The sequence below is a fragment of the Leptosomus discolor genome, chromosome 17 (assembly GCF_034619465.1).
Source record: "Leptosomus discolor isolate bLepDis1 chromosome 17, bLepDis1.hap2, whole genome shotgun sequence".
NCBI classification, from domain to species: domain Eukaryota; kingdom Metazoa; phylum Chordata; class Aves; order Leptosomiformes; family Leptosomidae; genus Leptosomus; species Leptosomus discolor.
In genome coordinates, this window is record NC_141407.1 from 13,011,255 (window position 1) to 13,029,715 (window position 18,461).

General features: G+C 44.9%; 1 protein-coding gene across 1 annotated transcript; it reads left to right on the forward strand.

Annotated features, from left to right (window-relative positions):
* The first annotated feature begins 590 nt into the window (after nt 1-590).
* On the forward strand, nt 591-16,310 carry NPEPL1 (aminopeptidase like 1). Its single transcript, XM_086474534.1, has 12 exons — nt 591-740; nt 2,035-2,220; nt 3,374-3,544; nt 6,133-6,222; nt 6,915-6,996; nt 7,178-7,320; nt 7,871-7,948; nt 11,606-11,706; nt 12,340-12,463; nt 13,638-13,814; nt 14,505-14,615; nt 15,411-16,310. Exons 1-12 carry the CDS (start codon nt 591-593, stop codon nt 15,567-15,569), a joined length of 1,572 nt encoding a protein of 523 aa, XP_086330660.1. The 3' UTR covers nt 15,570-16,310.
* Nucleotides 16,311-18,461: the final 2,151 nt, after the last annotated feature.

Here is an 18,461-nt window from a genome sequence, read left to right on the forward strand (position 1 = left end):
ATCAGCCCCAACGCCTTTCCCTCCGCGAAGCGCTCTGCCCGCCCTGAGGCGTGCGGTAGGACACGGGACGTCGCGCTTGGCACAGCACCGTTCCCCTGTATTTTCCCTCGTTTTCCTCTCTGACCTGTGAAACCCTCAACGCCCTCATCTGCTCGGGCGTTTTCTGAAACCCGGGCCAAACGCAAGGGCCTGGCCCGGGGCTTTTTTCTAGCCCGGAGCTCCCAGCGCCGCCGCTACAGCCGCGTCCTGTGCGGGGCATCCCGGCGAGAACGAGCCGCGGCCGCGCCTGCGGGCAGAGCCGAGGGCGCCCGTCCCGCGGCGGGGCCGTTTCGGCAGGGCTCGGGAACGCCCCGCTCGCCCCGGGACCCCGCGGGCCGGGCCGGCTCGGCTGCCTCCACCGCATCCGGGTCCCGCGCCCCGCCCGGCCCAGCGCGCTGCCCGCCTGCCGTGCCCGCCGCGGCCGCCGGGGGCCGCCCGCGCCGCCGTGGTGCCCTCCCCGCGGAGCCGGCGCCGGGCGGCGGGGCGGAGCCGTGCGGACGGGCCGGGCCGGGCCGGGCCGAGCCGAGCCGAGCCGGGCCGGGGGCAGGAAGATGGCGAACGTGCAGCTGGAGTTCCAGGCCAGCGCCGGCGAGGCGGACCCGCAGAGCCGCCCGCTGCTCGTCCTGGGCCAGCTGCACAACCTCCACCGCCTGCCCTGGGCCCAGCTGCGGGGCAAGCTGCAGCCGCGGGTCACCGAGGAGGTGAGGCCGGGCCGCGGCGGGAGCGCGGGGTCCCCGTCCGTCGTGTGTGCGTGTGTCCCGTCCCGTCCCGTCCCGTCCCGCGCCCTGAGGCGGCGGCCTCGGCGCGGGGGGGGGAGCGCGGCCCCCGCCCCGGCACCGCCTCCCTCCGGGGCGCCCGCGGCCCCCCCCCCCCCCCCCTTCCAAGGCCGCGTCTCCCCGCCCCGGCCCCGCGCGGCCTCGTGGTGCGGGGGAGGCGGGGGCTCGGGCTCGCCGGCCTGTGGCTGCCTGCTCGGCGCCGGGGCCTGCTGCGGCCGGGGGGGCCGGCGCCCGGCCGGGCGGGGAGGGAGCGCGCCGGGCCCGCGGGAGGGGAACCCGTCCTTGAACCCCAGAGCCGGAGGGCTTTACCCCGTGATACCTCCTGGGAGTGGCCCTTAACGGAAAAATAAAGGGGAAATGAGCCGGTCCCCGCACCGCTCGGCGGGCCGGGCTCGGGGACGGCGGCGGGGTCCGGCAGGAGCTCGTTGCTGCGGCGGGGGGACCCTTCCCCACCCGCGGGTGAAGCACCGCGGCTTCGCTCCCGCGCCCCTTGTGCCCACCTCGACGGGTGGAAGGTGCTTTGCCCTCCTCGGAGGTGACGGGGTGCGGTCTGCAATTAACATAATGACCGAAACGCGCGTTCTCAGGTGCAGATGGGAAGCAGGAGGCTGAGCCTCGCCCCCCGCACAGGGCGGAGAGCTGGCAGCGCTTCCCCCTCCCCTGCTTTCAGCTGCTGCCGTGGGTACGCGGGGCTGTTGGTTTAGATGGTGTTGATGGCTTGGGGTAAAACGAGGAAGGTTTTGCATCCCGGCTTCTCGGTCGCTAGATGTTTGGCAGGTTTTTTCGTTGGACTCCTGAGTCTCTTATGACAATGTTTAGCCTTTTTTTTTTGTTTCTTTTTTAATTAAATTGCTACGTGAAACAACAACTCGGGGCTAGTAAATCGATCCGTCTATTTATCACTAGGAAGACGGTCTCAACTTAAAAAAGCTCTGAAGCAGCGTTCACACTGAATGGTGTGGCTTTAAAATTTAATTTGTGTGGCTTAAAAAAGATGTTTGTCATGGAAAGTACATTTGTATTTTCTTGTTAATAAACAGCCTGGTCTTATTTCGTGTTTCTTTTCACTCCGAAGGTTATTGCATTTAAAAGTGTGCACACTATTTCTTGGTTTCCAACATTTAAAGTCCTGTAATTAAAGAGCGCCTAAATATAGTGGAAATGAGATGGAAAGAAGAGTCTGATACAGTTCTTTGTCTTTAAATTCTTTTCTCCCCAGATATGGCAGTCTGCTTTAAGCACTCTGAATCCAAACCCCACTGACAGCTGTCCTCTCTACCTGAATTATGCCACTGTGGCCGCTTTGCCTTCCAGGGTCAGCCGGCACAATAGTCCATCTGCAGCTCAGTTCATCACCCGCCTGGTTAGAAATTGCCTTCCAGGAGGTGTCAACAGATGTATCGTAGTAAGTGGCTGTTTGAAAATGCTTCTGGTGAAATGTCTGGTCAAGTATTTTCTCGACTTTTCAGGATTTTAGCTGTATCCAAGGAGACTGGAGGTGGGCAAGTTTTACTGATTTAATTATACTGACATTTATAAGTGGTTTTTTTACTGATGCGTAAACAAGACCTAACCACAAAAGCTTATGCATGCTGGAGCAGATGGAGGGAATTAAGGTTGGATGTGTATGGAACGTCTTCAACCAGGAATGCCCATGCAAAGGAAACTGGTAGTGGGTTTTTTTGAACTAGGGTTATGGCACGCTTTAGAAGATTGACACAGCCTGCATGCAGGCTATGTCTGTGTTGCATAACCAATTTAAGGTGCCTTGTTCGTGTTATTCAGTGAGTTTTAAAAGTCTTGATGTGAACTAATGCTCCAGTTTGAGTCCTTTGCAGAACAAGCTCTTGGACTGCTTTGGTCATCTTCTGTATGAGCCTCATTAATTTGTTGTTTGTTTCCATGGCTTCTCCAGATTGATTCAGATTTCTACGTTGTTAGAGAAAACTCATGTAGTCAGTGTCAGTAACAAAATCTAATTCCACTCTTCCCTTGGAAAACTTATTTGCAAGAGTAATAACTCAATTTTTTTCCCTTTGCAAATGTTTAGCTAAAGCTGCTTTCCATTGGTAATTTCTGTAATGAACTTCGGAAAAATATTCTAAATGTTAAAAAGCTTTTGGGTTAATGTTAGCCACATTCTCATATCATTTCTCTCTGTTTCCTTTGTTTTGAACACCTATTGATGGTTCCCATGCTTTTTTTTTCCTTGATCTGTAGGCTAACCTGTGTTAATTGCACTAGTATAATTAAAGCAGTCCAGCTCCCTTATAAGGATGTACTAATTCCCCCACAATCAAGTCCAGCAGTGTCATTCATTTCCGTATGGGAAATGACCTGAACCAGTTCAATGTGGTACTGTTTGTACTGCTGCTCCATCCATGCCAAACATCACGTATAAGTATGCCTTGATTCAGACATCAGTTGTTTTCCACCTGCCCCCTTGGGTTTTTTCCCCCCTCTTTACCAATGGTATCACAGGTAACAGATCCCTTTAAATGTAGTCTTCCACGTCCCTGACGTTGTCTGACATGTTTGTCTTCTGGCTGGTGTTTCAGATGGTCTGTGAGCGGTCTGAAGTTTTCGCTTCTGCTTGTGCGTTGGCCAGGGCTTTCCCGTTGTTCACACATCGGTCCAGTGCATCAAGACGCACAGAGAAGAAAACTGTAACGGTAGAGTTTTTCCTGGTTGGACAAAACAATGGACCAATAGAAGTGGCAACACTTAAAGTAAGATTTTGGGGTTTTTCCGTCATCAGTTTTTTCCATTATTCCCTGAAATATTTTTTTGTTCTTTAATTTATTGCATGCACAGATACACCTGTCTCGGGCTACGTATGCAATAGGTGTTGTATCTAAAGTAATGAATTATCCTAGGTCAAAGTTCCTTGAAATTGGTCAGTTCCCAGCACTTGTGAGTAGAAATATTGAACAAACTACTGCAGCAAAGGCTGAAGATACTATTCAGAATTTAGATTTCGGGGGTGGAAAACATCCAATAGCACAAAGAGAACATCCCCTTTCTCATGTTTTATCACAGATACAAATAGTGTATTTTTAGCCTTTAATATTACATTGCCTTTGGTGTGTGGGCTTCTCACTTTCTTTTAGCTGGGCAAAATCTGTATGTGGCTGTGCAGGTGAACATCACAGTGCAGTCACTAGAAGTTGCTTATTCTGGGATCACATACAGCCTCTGCTATTTCTGTCTGATGTACCTCTTTGGCTGAGTTTTTCTAGCAGAACTGTAGCCAGAAACAAGGCCCTAAGAAACGATTCAGCGTGGAGGTGAGCTGTACATAACAGTTGAATATGTCTAAGTCATCTTTCAATAGCAGACAATCAAAGACTGTTTCCCTTGCACCTGACTGTTACAGAGGGGAAACTCCACATCAGGTAACTTTTAGTATGCTAGGTCGTTCCTCTTGAAGATCCTGACTTAAAATCTATTCCAAGGTTTGCACTTGAGCTGTTGGGCAACTTCCTGCTCGGTGTTCCAGGTTCTGTGCTTCAGTACAGCTGGACACTCCCTTAGCTGTCAGTTGGTGAGGTTATACAAACCCCTTAAAAAATTTTGGCAATGGGTTTGCTGCGTCTGAAATTCTCAGAAATACAGCTTTAGGGTAATTTTTTTTCTTTCAGTATCTTCTCCTCCAATAGTTTGTCCTTACTTCATGAACTGATTCACCCACAGCAAATGATGCCTGAAAGTGAGAGAGAGACGTGCTATGAGTACAACTGTTGATCACTCAATTTTTCCATGCCCCAAATCAGAAAAACCATAACTGTGTCAAAAATAATTTCTTCAGATAGATAGATTCCAAACCACTTGGGTTATTTAAAAAACAAAGCTGAAATTATTTCTACCTCCTGTTCTTCCCCTTTATGTCAATGCCAAAAATATTACTGGCTTCCTCCAAGCCAAGTTTTCACCCCTTAAATTCAGCCAGCACCAGACAGCTAATGTAGAGCATAGAAGAGGCATGTGGTAGGGTTTTTTTAGCTAAACCTCTCCCTTGGCATGTTGCTGTATTTTGCACCTACTACATTGTCCAGGGTATTTTATGGTGAGGACTAGCAGGGATTGTCATAGTTTTACAAGGCACTTATTAAAGGCTGCCATTATCCAGGTTCTCTTGAGTACCCTGGAAGCCAAACCCAGGCACAGCTTATTTCTGTAAGTTATATTGTTTCTCTCGGACTGGCCTTTGGGTTGGAGCACCTCCATTTACGTGCATGGCCCTAACAATGAATCACTCCAAACCTAGCTTGGCTCCTGAGGAGGTCCTTAGCCCTTTAGGGGAAGTAAAACAATCAAAAGTAATTATAGGGAATCGGGCACCGTTCCAAAGCAAGCCCAGGTTTGTGAGTGCTGGGATACAGAATGTATAGAGTCCTTAGGCCAGTCTGGCCAAGCCAAACTTCAGATACCTCAGCGAATGACTATCCAACACATCAGATTCCTTTGAAACCCATCTTGACTCACCCGTCTGCTGTGTGTGGTCGTCAGTGTGGTGTGGCTACTGGAAAGCTTGAACGAAGTTTCCTTCCACCTAGTCTTTTTGTTTCAAGTTGTCGATTCACAGGAGTTAAAAACAGAAGCCTAGTGTCTGCTGCCCTTGCTGTCCTTTTTGCCAGGAGGATCCTTCTTTAAGGAGACGGCCTCGGCGTGCTTGTGGCGACCATTTTGGTTCTGTCCACTCTTGCTTCGATAAGTTTTCACTCAGTCCACGTGACGGTCAGTCCGTTTTGCCACAGGAATGGGGAAACAGATGCATGCACGTTTGACACAAATATGAAATATTCCACATTCCCCATGGGCCTGCCATATAGAATGTCTTGTGGTAGTAATCTTTATTGCACTCAGCTGCTCTGCCTGCCGTATATAAACTCTGCAGCTTCCTGTATGTAATCTCTGCAGGTTTCCAGCCAGAGCCACCTACAAACTCATTGTGACTTCCTCAGTTGGCTTCCTCTTATCTTTCTCTCCTCCACCTTACGTTGCCTTCTTGATCTCCCTTTGATCATGGAGAAGGCTCTAATTTTGCAATTTCAATTCACTGTGGGAATGAATACAATTGCCTGGAAATTGGAGCACAGGGAAAAATAACTGAAGCTTAACACATACAAAAAATAGTGGTTGGCTTGGTTGATACTCTTTAATACTGTACAACTGCCCATGATCGGTTGCAGTTAAGCATTAACATGCTTCAGAAGAACCACACATCTGGTGTAGCTGCATAGGACTAAACGCAAAGCTACGCAGAAAACTGGCGGAATCAAGGCCAGTTCTCAGGTGTCCTCGCTTCTTTTCATAGTGTCTGGCAAGTGCTACAGAAGGAGTCAGGCTGGCTGCTCGAATTGTGGACACCCCATGCAATGAGATGAACACAGACAGCTTCCTGGAGGTAGGCCATACACCCGATGGGTAAGAGTTACTAATTGTAAGCCTAGGCTATAGTAATCAAGAACTAGCGTTGCTGTCTCTTAGCAAAATCTGTATGTCAGCAGTGGGAAACACATCAAAGCACCTGTCCAAGGATGCTGAGGCTATTTCTTTTGCCTCTAATATTTCGTAGAACTTTGATAAGTTGGAAGGAGGCAGACTGTACAGCTCAGGGTAAGGCATTGGGAGTCAGAAGACGTGAATTCTTGTTTTGATCATGACGCTGGCTTCTTTGCCAGTGCTACTGCTGTCTTAAGCCTGATGGTGATCAGAGTTTCTGGAATTACGGGACAGAAGTTGACATGTTTCCAAGTGAGTTTTATCGTAAAGATCTGGAAAGCTGTTGAGAATGAAAATATTCCTGTCCTGTTGCATCATGATCCGATAGAGTGAACAGCTGGCTCTTACCTCTGAAGATTTCTTTTATTGGCGGAGCTTAAAGGTCAAATTTGTATTTCATGTCGTAGTAAGTCAAGGATGCCTCAGTGGAATTAGGCCATTGGAAAACCAGCACCACACCCAAAATTGTGGATGTTTGTATGTGTATGCATGCAAAAATCACACAAAACCTTGAAGTGGGTACCCATATGTGTGGAAGGACACAAATGTGTCCTTCTGGTGACTGACAATGTCCTTTTTCTTTTAATGATTAAGGAAATCAAAAAAGTTGGCAAGGATCTTGGGATTACTCCTACGATTATTCGAGATGAGGAGCTGAAAGAGAGAGGCTTTGGAGGTATATCTTGTTGAAAATTCAGCTTTTTTCCTAGCAGTTAATTTGAATGTAATGTTTTATTTGCACATTTTTGAAACAGTTTTATTGCCCATAGCATTCCAAGATGTTTTACAGAAAATAGCCACAGATTGCTCCCCACTGTCTGTCTTCTTCACAAGTGGTTTAATTCTCTGTTTCCCAGGTATCTACGGAGTTGGCAAGGCAGCTCTGCATCCTCCAGCCCTCGCAGTTCTCAGTCACACTCCAGATGGTGCTACACAGACCATTGCATGGGTGGGCAAAGGTATTGTGTATGACACTGGAGGCCTCAGCATTAAGGGAAAGGTACATAAACACTTGTTCTTCTGCTGCCTTTGCTCACAGTGTTGTTTTCTGATGGAAAAAATTCGGTTAATGTCTGTAGGAAACCAAAGTATATTTGTTTGAGTAATCACTTGATGTACTGTCATCCATATGGACAAAAGCTATCAGAGGAGAAGACCAAACAGAGTTCAAGGAACAGAGCAGTTGAATAGCTATGTGATATTTTGCCCTTTAAGTATTGCCCACTGCCGGGAGAAAGCTAGGAACAAAGATGTTTAATTTCTGATTTTGGTGCTAGATCTAAAACCCTTTTGAGTTGGCCTCGGTGCGAATCTTGTAAACAACCTTCTTCTTTTTTCTTTTCTAATGAATTATCAGCAGAGGTTTAGTATTTTCCAGTTCTAAGGCAAGATCTACCAATAAGCAGGTGCACGTGTTCCGTGTTTCCGTTACAGCTGAGCACTGTCGAGACCAGGGTTACGGCAGCACCAGAAATACTAGTTTTAGCAGGCATTACTGGGAAATTCTCTTTTAAAGAAAAAAAAAAAATTCTATGGTTCTGTTTAAACAGACTACTATGCCTGGAATGAAACGAGACTGTGGTGGAGCAGCTGCTATTTTGGGTGCCTTCAGAGCCACTGTAAAGCAAGTAAGTGAAACGTGTTAATTGATATCACGTATCCAGCATTGCCAAGGAGCAGTCTGGCGTTTGGATATATTCCCAGATATGGGGGCCAGTCTAATCCTGAAGTTCTGACCTGCTGCTGCTATTAGTGATCTTGAGCCACTCTGCTCTTTCTGCTATTTCAGGAAAATATTTCAAATCTTCACTGGGATCTTGTGAGAAAATGGTGAGAAATTCCTTGAGTGCTATTTTTTTTCTTTAAGAGTCTTTCTTGAATTTCAGGGTTTGTTCTGCAGACTGAGTGGTTTCTAGTTCCTTGAATCAGATTTATGCTTGAGTTATCCAGTGCTGGTTTTGTTTAAGCTGTGGGATTTGGGGCACCTGTCGTCTCCTTAGCAAAGAAGGGGACGAGTGACTCTGCAATATGAAATCTGCATATTCCGGATCCCGTGCCAGTTCTAATATTAACCTGCTGGGGAAGTGGCAGCTCTAGTCTCATCAGGAGCTACTTGTTGGTTTGCTCCTGTGGTCAGAAAGTAGTAGAGGAGCTGAGAAGAAGCCAGGTATTGAAATATGAAGAATTAAAAAAATGCATACTGCACTTTAACAGTATGAACTGGGAAAAAGAAGTGGCCGCTGCCAATAAAACTGCCCTCTCCACAAATCCAGCGAGTGAGGCTTGCTGACAGAGCAGCTATTGCCTCCAAGGAGTATCCAAAGTTCAAAGAACATTGACTGCTGCAGATTAATGCATAGATCTGACAGAAGCTTTGTCCAGGGGATGATCAGTGCCAAGTTCCCATTTCTCAATAGTTGAGCTGTGTGCCTTGGCCCTAGCAGCATGTTTGATGTGGAAAGATTGTAAACTTTGCAGTTATCTGCAGAGACTTGAAACTGAAAACAGATTTGTGAGCTGCATCTCAGGCAAAGTCACTAGCTTTCTGTAACTGTCCTTCAGAAAGTTAGATCATGTGTTTGCAGGGGACAAGAGCTAGAACTTACACGGTGCTTTAGGAAGATGTGGGAAAGCCGTGGATGCGGTACGTTCTTTCGGTGATTTGGTCCTTGTTTACGAAGTAGTTCTGTGTGTGTAATTATATTATCTGCACTGAGAGAAGTTGCATTCGCAATCGCAGTAGGTGTGAACACAAATGATCTGTCACTGCATATGCAGTTATTGTAACAATGGATAGACTGGCAGTGACGTGTTTGGACAAAGTGACCCTGAAGAAGCTGTCATAGCTCACAAGAAATCTGTGCCTTTGTATGTAAAAACAAAAGGATGATCTCACTGCTTATGCAACCTCATGCAAGAAGGTCTGTTAATGAAATCCCTGCAGAAAATGCATTCAGATAGGCAGTGGAAAGAATTTGTCATTGGTACTGTTTCAAGATTTTTTTTAAATGCTCTTAAGAGTAATATAAAGCTGGAAAAGGTCTGAATTAGCTATGCTTTGTCACAGAGACTGAAGTTGGAAATGCGTGTTGGATAGAAAGCACAGTGGGAAGAGGGGCAGAGGTTATTATCCATCTTCAGAAAATAGCTGCCTACATGCTGTTCAACAATTTTACAGCGTGATTTGAAAAGGCTTTGGGTAGCAAAATTAAGCAAGCTTTTTTTCCTAGAAAGATGCATTTCATCCGTTGTGAACTTTCCAACACAAGGGAGAAAAGAAAAACATTCACTTGAATTTTTGAAATCCTTCTTGACCCTGCATGTTAACATAGTGAATCCTGCTTTTGAAGAGCTACAGATGGAATGAGATTCAGGAAAAGGCAACTGATACTGGAAGCATGTTTTCACTTTTTGACAGTAGATTAACCACATCTCCCACTTGGAGGAGGAAAATTTGGTGCAGTCCAGTGAGAGATTGTGAACAGAGTGGGGGTTTTGGTGCATAGATTGTTTTGGAAGAGCAAAGAGTTGTAGATGGAAGGTTATCTCCTCAGCAAAGCTGTTTGCCCACTGGCTGGACTAGAAACTGCAAAGTTACTTTGTGGCTTCTACATGCTGCCTGTTATGTTGAAAGGTTTTGATTGATGCATTTGCCCTTTAGACTTCAGAACATGAGCTGATTCAGCAAGTCCAGATTTCTTCAGCTACAGACTTTTTATCAAGAGATTAACAGTAAAACTGACCCTGGTTTCCCTAGGAGTTTGATGTCTTTAAGGCTAGCTATCCCAGCTGAGGAGGAGCTATGTTTTTATCTGTTAAATGCTGCTGTTTTCCTTTCTGTTCCTAGGATCCCTCCACACAATACAGCCATTGTGTAAATAACAAAATCATCATACATTTTGAAATATCGTCCATAACCATATAAGCAATTGATTTTAAACCAAAGTAAACCAGGATGGGATATGCTAGAAGAGAGGAAGCTAAGGGGAGGGGGAAGTTTGAAAATGTTGTGTGCCTCCCAGAAAGAATGATACATTAAAAAACACAACAAGCACCCACCCCACACCCCCAAAACCACCACAAACCAACCCAACTTTGTCTTAGTCACAGATATTTTTGGTTTTACATGGAAAGAGAGAAGATAGATCCTGGTAGCATGTATCTGACCTGTGGTGTGGTTGGGTGCTGAAGGCCAGCGAGCTGTGTCACTGGCAGCTGGGAGATCCACTGATGTGGAGTTCCACCACGTTCCAGGGTTGCCACAATCAAAGTTACTGTCCATCAAAATGCTCAGAGATGGATTCTATTCACCTGGGGCTGTTTTTTTTAGGGAAAGTATACAGTTCATAAATGGCTGCATATTAGCATTTATTATTTCCATAATTTTCCATTATTACTGTAGGCTCTTCCCCAGCGTGGCAAAAATGATGGGAAGGAGCCCAGTTCCTCAAATAGCCCCAGTTGTATCTGTTGTTATTGGAGGCAAAATAAAAGCAGTGGAAATTACAAGGTTTGGAAAATAATCCCAAGCATCCTGACTGGCTGTGTAATGTCCTCTCACAAGTCTTTGTAACTGCCATGTTGAAAGCAGACGTTGCTTGGGTCTTTCCCTTGTGGCTACAAAGGCTGAAGGAGTTACACAGTCTGGACATGTCGTTTGTGATCTGTTACGAGTCAATGTTAAGAGTTGAATTACAATTAGATGAGTGAAGTGTCACATCTTTGGAGATGTACTCTGCTGATTTTCATACAGGGGGACCATAGTTCAGTGACTCAGGGTTTGTTTTCAGTGAGCCTGCCAGTTTCCTGGTGAGCTCAGTGGGCTTTGGAGTTGTGCTTGTGAAGATCTCACTGGAGCTGGCTGTAAAGAGCTGAACGTGCTCTTCCCAGGGAGTCGGGCTCAACTAAACCTGACCCTCTCCAGTTGCCTCTGCACAGTGCATATAAAGATGTTTTCATTCAGATACCTTGCCACTGAGAGAAGATTCTACTGATCACTGCTTAATTGACAAGAGCTTTCTAGATCGCTTCCCCAGTTGTCTGTCACATGCATGTAGGCTTTTGTTCACTCTCCAGAGAGAACTCTAAAACCAGCATTAGATGTTACCTCCTCACCTGCTTTCTATAGCTCTTAGTCTCAGCTTCAAGATAGAAGACGTTCCTCACAGATTTCCCATGTAATTAGTGGCATTGCTGTCAAGAAGTTGTAGTCCCTCATTTTTTCCAGTCCCAATAAATTGGCTTGATGGGAATCAAGAGCCATTTCTCTCCTATGGTTGTTACAGGGTTTTAAAGACAATCTTCATGCTGTTTTTTGTTTGGCCGAGAATGCAGTCGGACCACGTGCAACAAGACCTGATGACATTCACGTTCTTTACTCTGGAAAGTAAGACTATATCTGTGCTTTTTACAGAAACATTGAGAGGAAGCATCATCTTTTGTTGTGTTTATCTGAGTACCATGCAGATTGTGAACCTGTCCCCAGCTTTCCTAAATATTGATAATAGTATTTCGAACAGCCGTAGTAGTGAGTTTTAAGTGTGCTGAGAGTTTCCTGTTGGGTATGTAAATACACATCAAAATACATATCGTATGTCATGAGCTGAAGTTTCCTTAAAGCACTCGGGTTTAGGCGTTTTTTCTGATACAACCAGTTTTCGCTGTCCACCTGTATTGTCTCAGTCGCAGAGGCAGGCTACCATTCTGTAAGAATCTCCTCCTGTTTTAAGCAGGGTATGATACTCTTTGCATGGCAGTAACCTGTAAAATCCCAGCTAGGCATACTACAGGCCCAGCAGGTAGACCTGACCGTGAGGACAGTGCTATTACCACCCTGTTCCCTGTGTGCTGTGCCGGGATGCTTGCAGCTGGGGTATACACAGCCATGCAGACGTGCAGTCAGATAAGGAAGCACGTTAAACTTGAGTCTGCTTTCTCATCCAGTATCCTAGTGCAGACAGATGAGCCTTAACTCCCAGCCTGAAGCACGGTTGTATTAAATGCCCTCTCTTCTTCCTAGAACTGTGGAAATCAATAACACTGATGCGGAAGGTAGACTGATACTGGCTGATGGAGTAGCTTATGCATGCAAGGATCTTGGAGCTGATATCATTCTTGATATGGCCACTCTTACTGGAGCTCAGGTACTGACACAGAACTGCTAGTGGGAACATCCTTCCACTGCCTGTGCGTTATACACTCTTTATCTCTGTTCTGCTCATCTTTGGGGGAAGGCAGATACCGTGAACTGTTGTGCTGGATGGTGGCTTCCCGAAGCTGTGCAAGAGCGAGCTGCCAGCAGCAGCCCCAGTAAACTGTAATCCTCGGTGCACATGACATGTGCCGTGAATGTGGTACATTTATAACGGCGTTACTCAGGCGGGGTTTTTTGGTTCTTTATGCAACTTTTTTGATTTTGCATACTGAAAGAAAAAATGGTGTTCTTCTGATGACATTAGCAGCTGATGTAAGCAATCCAGTCCTGCATGTTTGCAATTCAGTAGCTTTATAATTAGCAGAACTGATTTGATGATAGTGATCGGGAATTTTCTTGTCCGTAAAATGGCTTCCATTGTAAGTCATATGCAGAACGATACAAGGGTACAAATTTAATGCTATTCTTTTTTAAATTCTATTCCTGTTTTATAAATGGTGACATTGATGAGCAGTGATTCTTGTGGTTTAATTTTCTAGAAAATAAATTGGTCTTCATATCAGGGGGAGAAATGGTGGCAAATTTTAGAAGCATGACTGTTGCATAGATTGGTGTAAACATCAATCCTGTGAAAGTTTCCCATCATTGCCCTACTGGAGAACTGGTGTGATGGTGGCTTCCAGGTTTGTTATATTTGGAAGGAAGCAACCTTTCCAGTGGATGAGGATGTTACATTCCAACTGTGTGTCTGATTGACACACATTACTGGAGTATCTTCTATGTGTGTGTTAGATATTTTATTTATAATTCATTGATGATTTAATTTTATTTCTAAAGATAAATAATTGTAAAATAATATAGTTTGCTTGCACAGAAACTGTAAAGAAATGTTTTTGTGGGAGAGCAGTTTGAATAGGCCAGACAAATGTAGACTGTTTCACTGCAGAATGGATTTTCAGAAATTTTAAAAGATTTAACAGTAGCCACGATGCCTCTGTCTACATTTGTACACTAACTTCTTGCAGAGTAGTTTTGAGACTTTTTTTCTCAGTGGCTTTGTTAGGTGGAAAGCAGCTGTTAATGCTGAGAGGGAGCAGTACAGAATTACCCTACCCAGCAGGGTTAAGGTGAATCCTTTCTGATTCTGTCTTATATCTCCCTAGGGAATTGCTACAGGGAAGTATCATGCTGCTGTCCTTACCAATAACGAAGAGTGGGAAAGGGCTTGTGTTAAAGCTGGCAGGAACTGCGGGGACTTGGTCCATCCTCTTGTGTATTGCCCTGAGCTCCACTTCAGTGAATTTACTTCGGCTGTAGCTGATATGAAGAACTCTGTGGCAGTAAGATTTTTTTTTTTTCTTTCAAATTTCATTTATTACGTAGAAATACGTGCTCTCTAGATAATGTGCTGGCCTGCTGATAGCTGGCTGAAAGCTCTACATGTGGGCTGTAATCTTTTAGAAATGGGTCATAGAATTATGGTCTTCAGAGTCTTTTACCTGGGAATTTTGCAGGCTGTATGTCACTACACTGATATTTAGTGTCAATTTTAAACAGGATAGCCTGCTACAAGGGTATCTTTTGGCTGCTTGCCTTTTAAGCATGGCCCTAAGATGAATGCTAAATTCCTGGATGGAGACCATTTAAGAAGTGAAGATGAGTATTCATTCCTCAGATCGTGTATACCCAGCAGAGACACTAACTGGGAATGCAGAAACCAGGAAATTGAGGACAGAGGCCTCGGGAATTGCTGCAGCTGCTTTTGCTGCATTTGAGAGTTACAATGTGCAGTTAAGTTCCGAAAACACTGCAGAAAAGAGCTTGGGCAGAAGAGGAATTGAGCAGGGCCAGACTGCTATCAGGGATTAAGTCAATGGATTTCCAGCATAGTTGGTTTGCAAGACTGTGTTTTAGGGCCAGTCATTAAGCCTTGAACTAGATTTGCACAACTGTCTTTTCTGTAGGCAGGAATAAAACATCGACATGGCCTTTTTTTGCAAAACCCAACTGTATTTTTATTGTTTATACAGGACCGAGACAATACTCCAAGCTCCTGTGCTGGGCTCTTCATTGCTTCTCACATCGGCTTCGACTGGCCTGGAGTCTGGGTCCATATAGACATTGCTGCACCTGTTCATGCAGTGAGTATGTTCATATGACTTCTGGCGCTTTCCTGGGCCAGCAAGCTGGGTAAAGAAAACTGCTTGTGCCTGCAGATGCTCTGAATTCTGTGCCATCAAATTCAAAGTGAGAGAATTAGGTGGAGAAGAGCTCTTTTGAAAAGCATTGACTCTTCTTCTGTGGTGGGAATTTCTTTGTTTTGGTAGCTTCGTCTGTTCATATTTTTCGGTTTGGTTTTAAAATATTCTAACGGTGACTTTACTCAGCAACATCATTATCATTGTAAAACTCGACAGCTTGCCCGGTATCTGTTCATGGCAATAATCCTGGCCTTCCATTTTCACCCATATTTTTTTTAAGGTGATTGACCAGAGTTGATCATCCTGCCTGCTGACCTTTGTTTCCTCTTGGGGGTTTCCCCTCCTCCCTTTGATGGAACTTGTATATATTCTTTTTTTCCTAAAAACCAAGCCAAGTTACTCCCCCTTGCCTCCTTTGACTTTAAACCCAGCTTACTCAGCTCATACTCCAAATCCATGCTCGTGCTGGATGGAGCATTCCCTGCCCTGCCCAATGCTAGCATAAATCCAACCTCGAGTCAGCGTGAGCTCTGTTCTCACGTGAATCAACCGGGATGTTGGTTTAATCTAAGTGGGACAGATTCCAGCAGCAGTAAGGACACAGAAGCACAAGCTGAGTGGGCCTGCCAGGGACCCCGGGCATTCGCTCTGGCCGTGCGACGTCGCTGCTGTTGTTGGTCTGAAACGTGAATTGTGGTGTGGTTTGGTTTTGTGTTTGTTTTTTTTTTTCCGTAGGGTGAACGTGCTACTGGCTATGGTGTGGCTTTGTTGCTGTCCCTGTTTGGAGGGGCATCTGAAGACCCTTTGCTAAACATGGTGTCCCCTCTTGGGTGCAATGGAAACTCTCCCACTGAAGATATGGAGAGGGATTCCAAAAGGCGGCGCCTGGTTTAAAACGCCCCCAGCCTAAGTGACGGGGTGCGTGGGTTACCTCACTTTGCACTGATCCGTTCTCAAGCAATGAAAACGTCACACATCAGAAATTGCCATTTTTTTTTTATTATTATGATAAGATTTATTACTTGTTTCTGATAAAAACAGCCTGATTTCTTGGGTTTTTTTAAATTATTGGTGCACACAGTTGCTGAACAATATCAGTGGTGCAGAGTCCAGGCTCAACTAACTGTATCAGGAAGAGGGTACATCCTCCTCTGAGCTCCTCACAAAGCCTAACTAAGTGCATTAATGCATGAGAAGCTCTCTAGTCTGAAGAAGCAACTGCAGCTATTGCTTACAAAGCCTTCTGAATTACTTATTATATGTGAGGTTTTATCAGACATTTCTGCAGGCCCCACTACATCTCAGAACACAGGACAAGGAAAAAAACCTCTGTAGACTTGGCTTATTCAATGATAATTTAGCTTAGCAGCAAAGGAGATGTAATGAGAAAAGGCCTATAGTTTTAATAAGGTGCTGTTTCCGCATGTTTAATGTTTTTCTGACCAGTAAAATCAGCGGGAGTGGTCCAGAACATATCTCTGCGTAAGTCTTTCACATACAAATGACAGAATGTATTCATGTTAAATGAGGAAAAAAAAATAGAGCGACTGTGATTGAGTAAAATCGGTTTACAAAGCAGAGTGGCTTCTTGCCACTTAATAAATTTATTATTATTAAAGCAGCTTACTTATCCCATGTGGTGTTTCATGGTGTTATTTACATTTCTGAGAACGCTGAGTACTCCAAAAGTTTGTGTGTGACGTCCTTACCCTGTTCAGATTCCTTTTCCCAGCACTCCTACGTCTGAAAACAGACCTAACGGAGTAACGGCTCATACTGAATGGTTCAGGGCAGTTCTGAGGAACTTCCACTGATTCACTTCATTTGTTTGATTCAACAGTAATCAGGGATGCATAGTACTAGTTTCTGTGTAAGCCAGTCACATGGAGCTTACAAGCACTAGTTTGGCTTGGACACCCACGGGAAGTGACTTGCCCCAAATTAGGTCGTGTCAGCGGCAGAGCTGGGAACAGAGCGACCAAGTGTCCATCGGTGCTGGTCCCTGCCCAGTGGTTCAAGCGTCAGCCTTTGGAAACATTTGTTGGCTCAAATGGAGTGTCGATGGTGAACAATCCCACCCAGCACACACTTTTGGCTGCTTTGCAGATCAAGCCAAGCTGAGTTGTGATGAATTACACCTTTCCCCGTGTCGGAGGTGATCTCTGGAGGGAACTGGTGCTGGGTTTTAGATGGAGTTCCAACAATGAGGTACACGGCTGCTTTAGGCATGAGTCTTCTGGATTAAAGGCTTCATGGAAAGCTTAACTCAGAAGGGAGAAGAAACATCATTTTTTATTCTTGGTTTTGTGGCTGTATTTGATTCTTAGGCAGAATGTAACTTTTTAAAAAAAAAAAACCCACAACTTCATTACTTCCTTTATTTGATTCTCCCTCGCTGTTCTGGTTCCCTGGTCCACTTGGTCACGGGTTTGAGAGATCTGTGTATAAACACATTCAGCCTTGGGTCGTTCTAGACACTCAGTATAAAGCACTATCTGGTCCTAAAAACTGCTGTGGGAAATGGGTTGATGAAGAGTTATTTTCATTACTGACTCGGTCTGACCACTGAAGCTAATGGCCAAATGTTCTGATTTCAGTGGTCTAAAATCAAGTTTTCAAGCTCCATCCTGTAGAAACACTTTTCAAAGTAGTCGACTTAATTTTGAAATTTAGTGATTTGCCAAAGTGAGGCAGATTTTTGCATAAAAATACACTGTGATTTTGTGGTGTAAGGCTAAATTCTAGTGTTATTCACTGAATGTAGCAGGCCCAGATAAAGGAGAAAATAGATTCTGATGGCTGGTTATCATATTCTTCAATTTTGCTGTGTCTCAAAGCATATAATTCCGCTGGATTTAATTTGGAAGGCACTTAACAGAAGCCATCTTTAAAAAGAAATACCTAATATTAAGAAACTCTAATATGAAATACTTGAAAAGCGAACAGGATAAATGCTTAGGAAATCAAAAACAGAAAACTGGCTTAAGTTTGCTTAAGCAGAGTAAAATAAATCAATCCAACACCTAATAGTAAAAAGGTCTGATGCTTCCTCTGTTTCAGGAATACAAAATAAAAATCAAGGCTTTGTTTTTTCAATTCTCTAATAAAATCTCTTGCTATTCCCGATGTACATTTATTATTTTATTCTGTTTAGATAAGATGTCTGTTCTCTAGAGCAGCAGATCAGGACCTACACAAGACAGTGATTCATAAGCTGTGTTTATGAAATACATGATTCTTTGGTGTTTCACAGAGCTCGCACTGGGATCATTGGTGTTAAGCTCATGGTGTTTCTTAACCCCCTAACAAGTAGAACTTTAGTTCCTCCAAGACTTGCTTTCACCACCTGGATTTACTTACCTACTTTTGGGCACAGGACAATTTTAGCTTCTGCTGCGGCATTTGCCGTGAAGTATCTACAAAAGGGGAGATCCCAAAACTGCTTTAGAAGTAGCAGATACTCAGTGTCAGGAATTAGTATGTGGGATGTTTACCACAGAGAAATAAGCCTGCATCAAGCAGCAAAGCTGGAATTTGGTCTCTGTGGCTGCCACCCACTTCTGCTAATTGCTGTGTGGCCTGAATGAGCAGATTGCAGAAGCTATCTGGTGTTCTTCCTGCCTGTATGGCCATCCTGGCCGAGTGCTCCACAGTTACTAACGCATTTAGCTTTACAGTCCTTTCCGTGTGACAAAGCAGCAGTTATTCCCAGGAAACGGTTCCAGACACCAGAGGTTGACCTCAGTGGATTTAGGTGACTACACTTGAAGTATATTCTGGCACCAC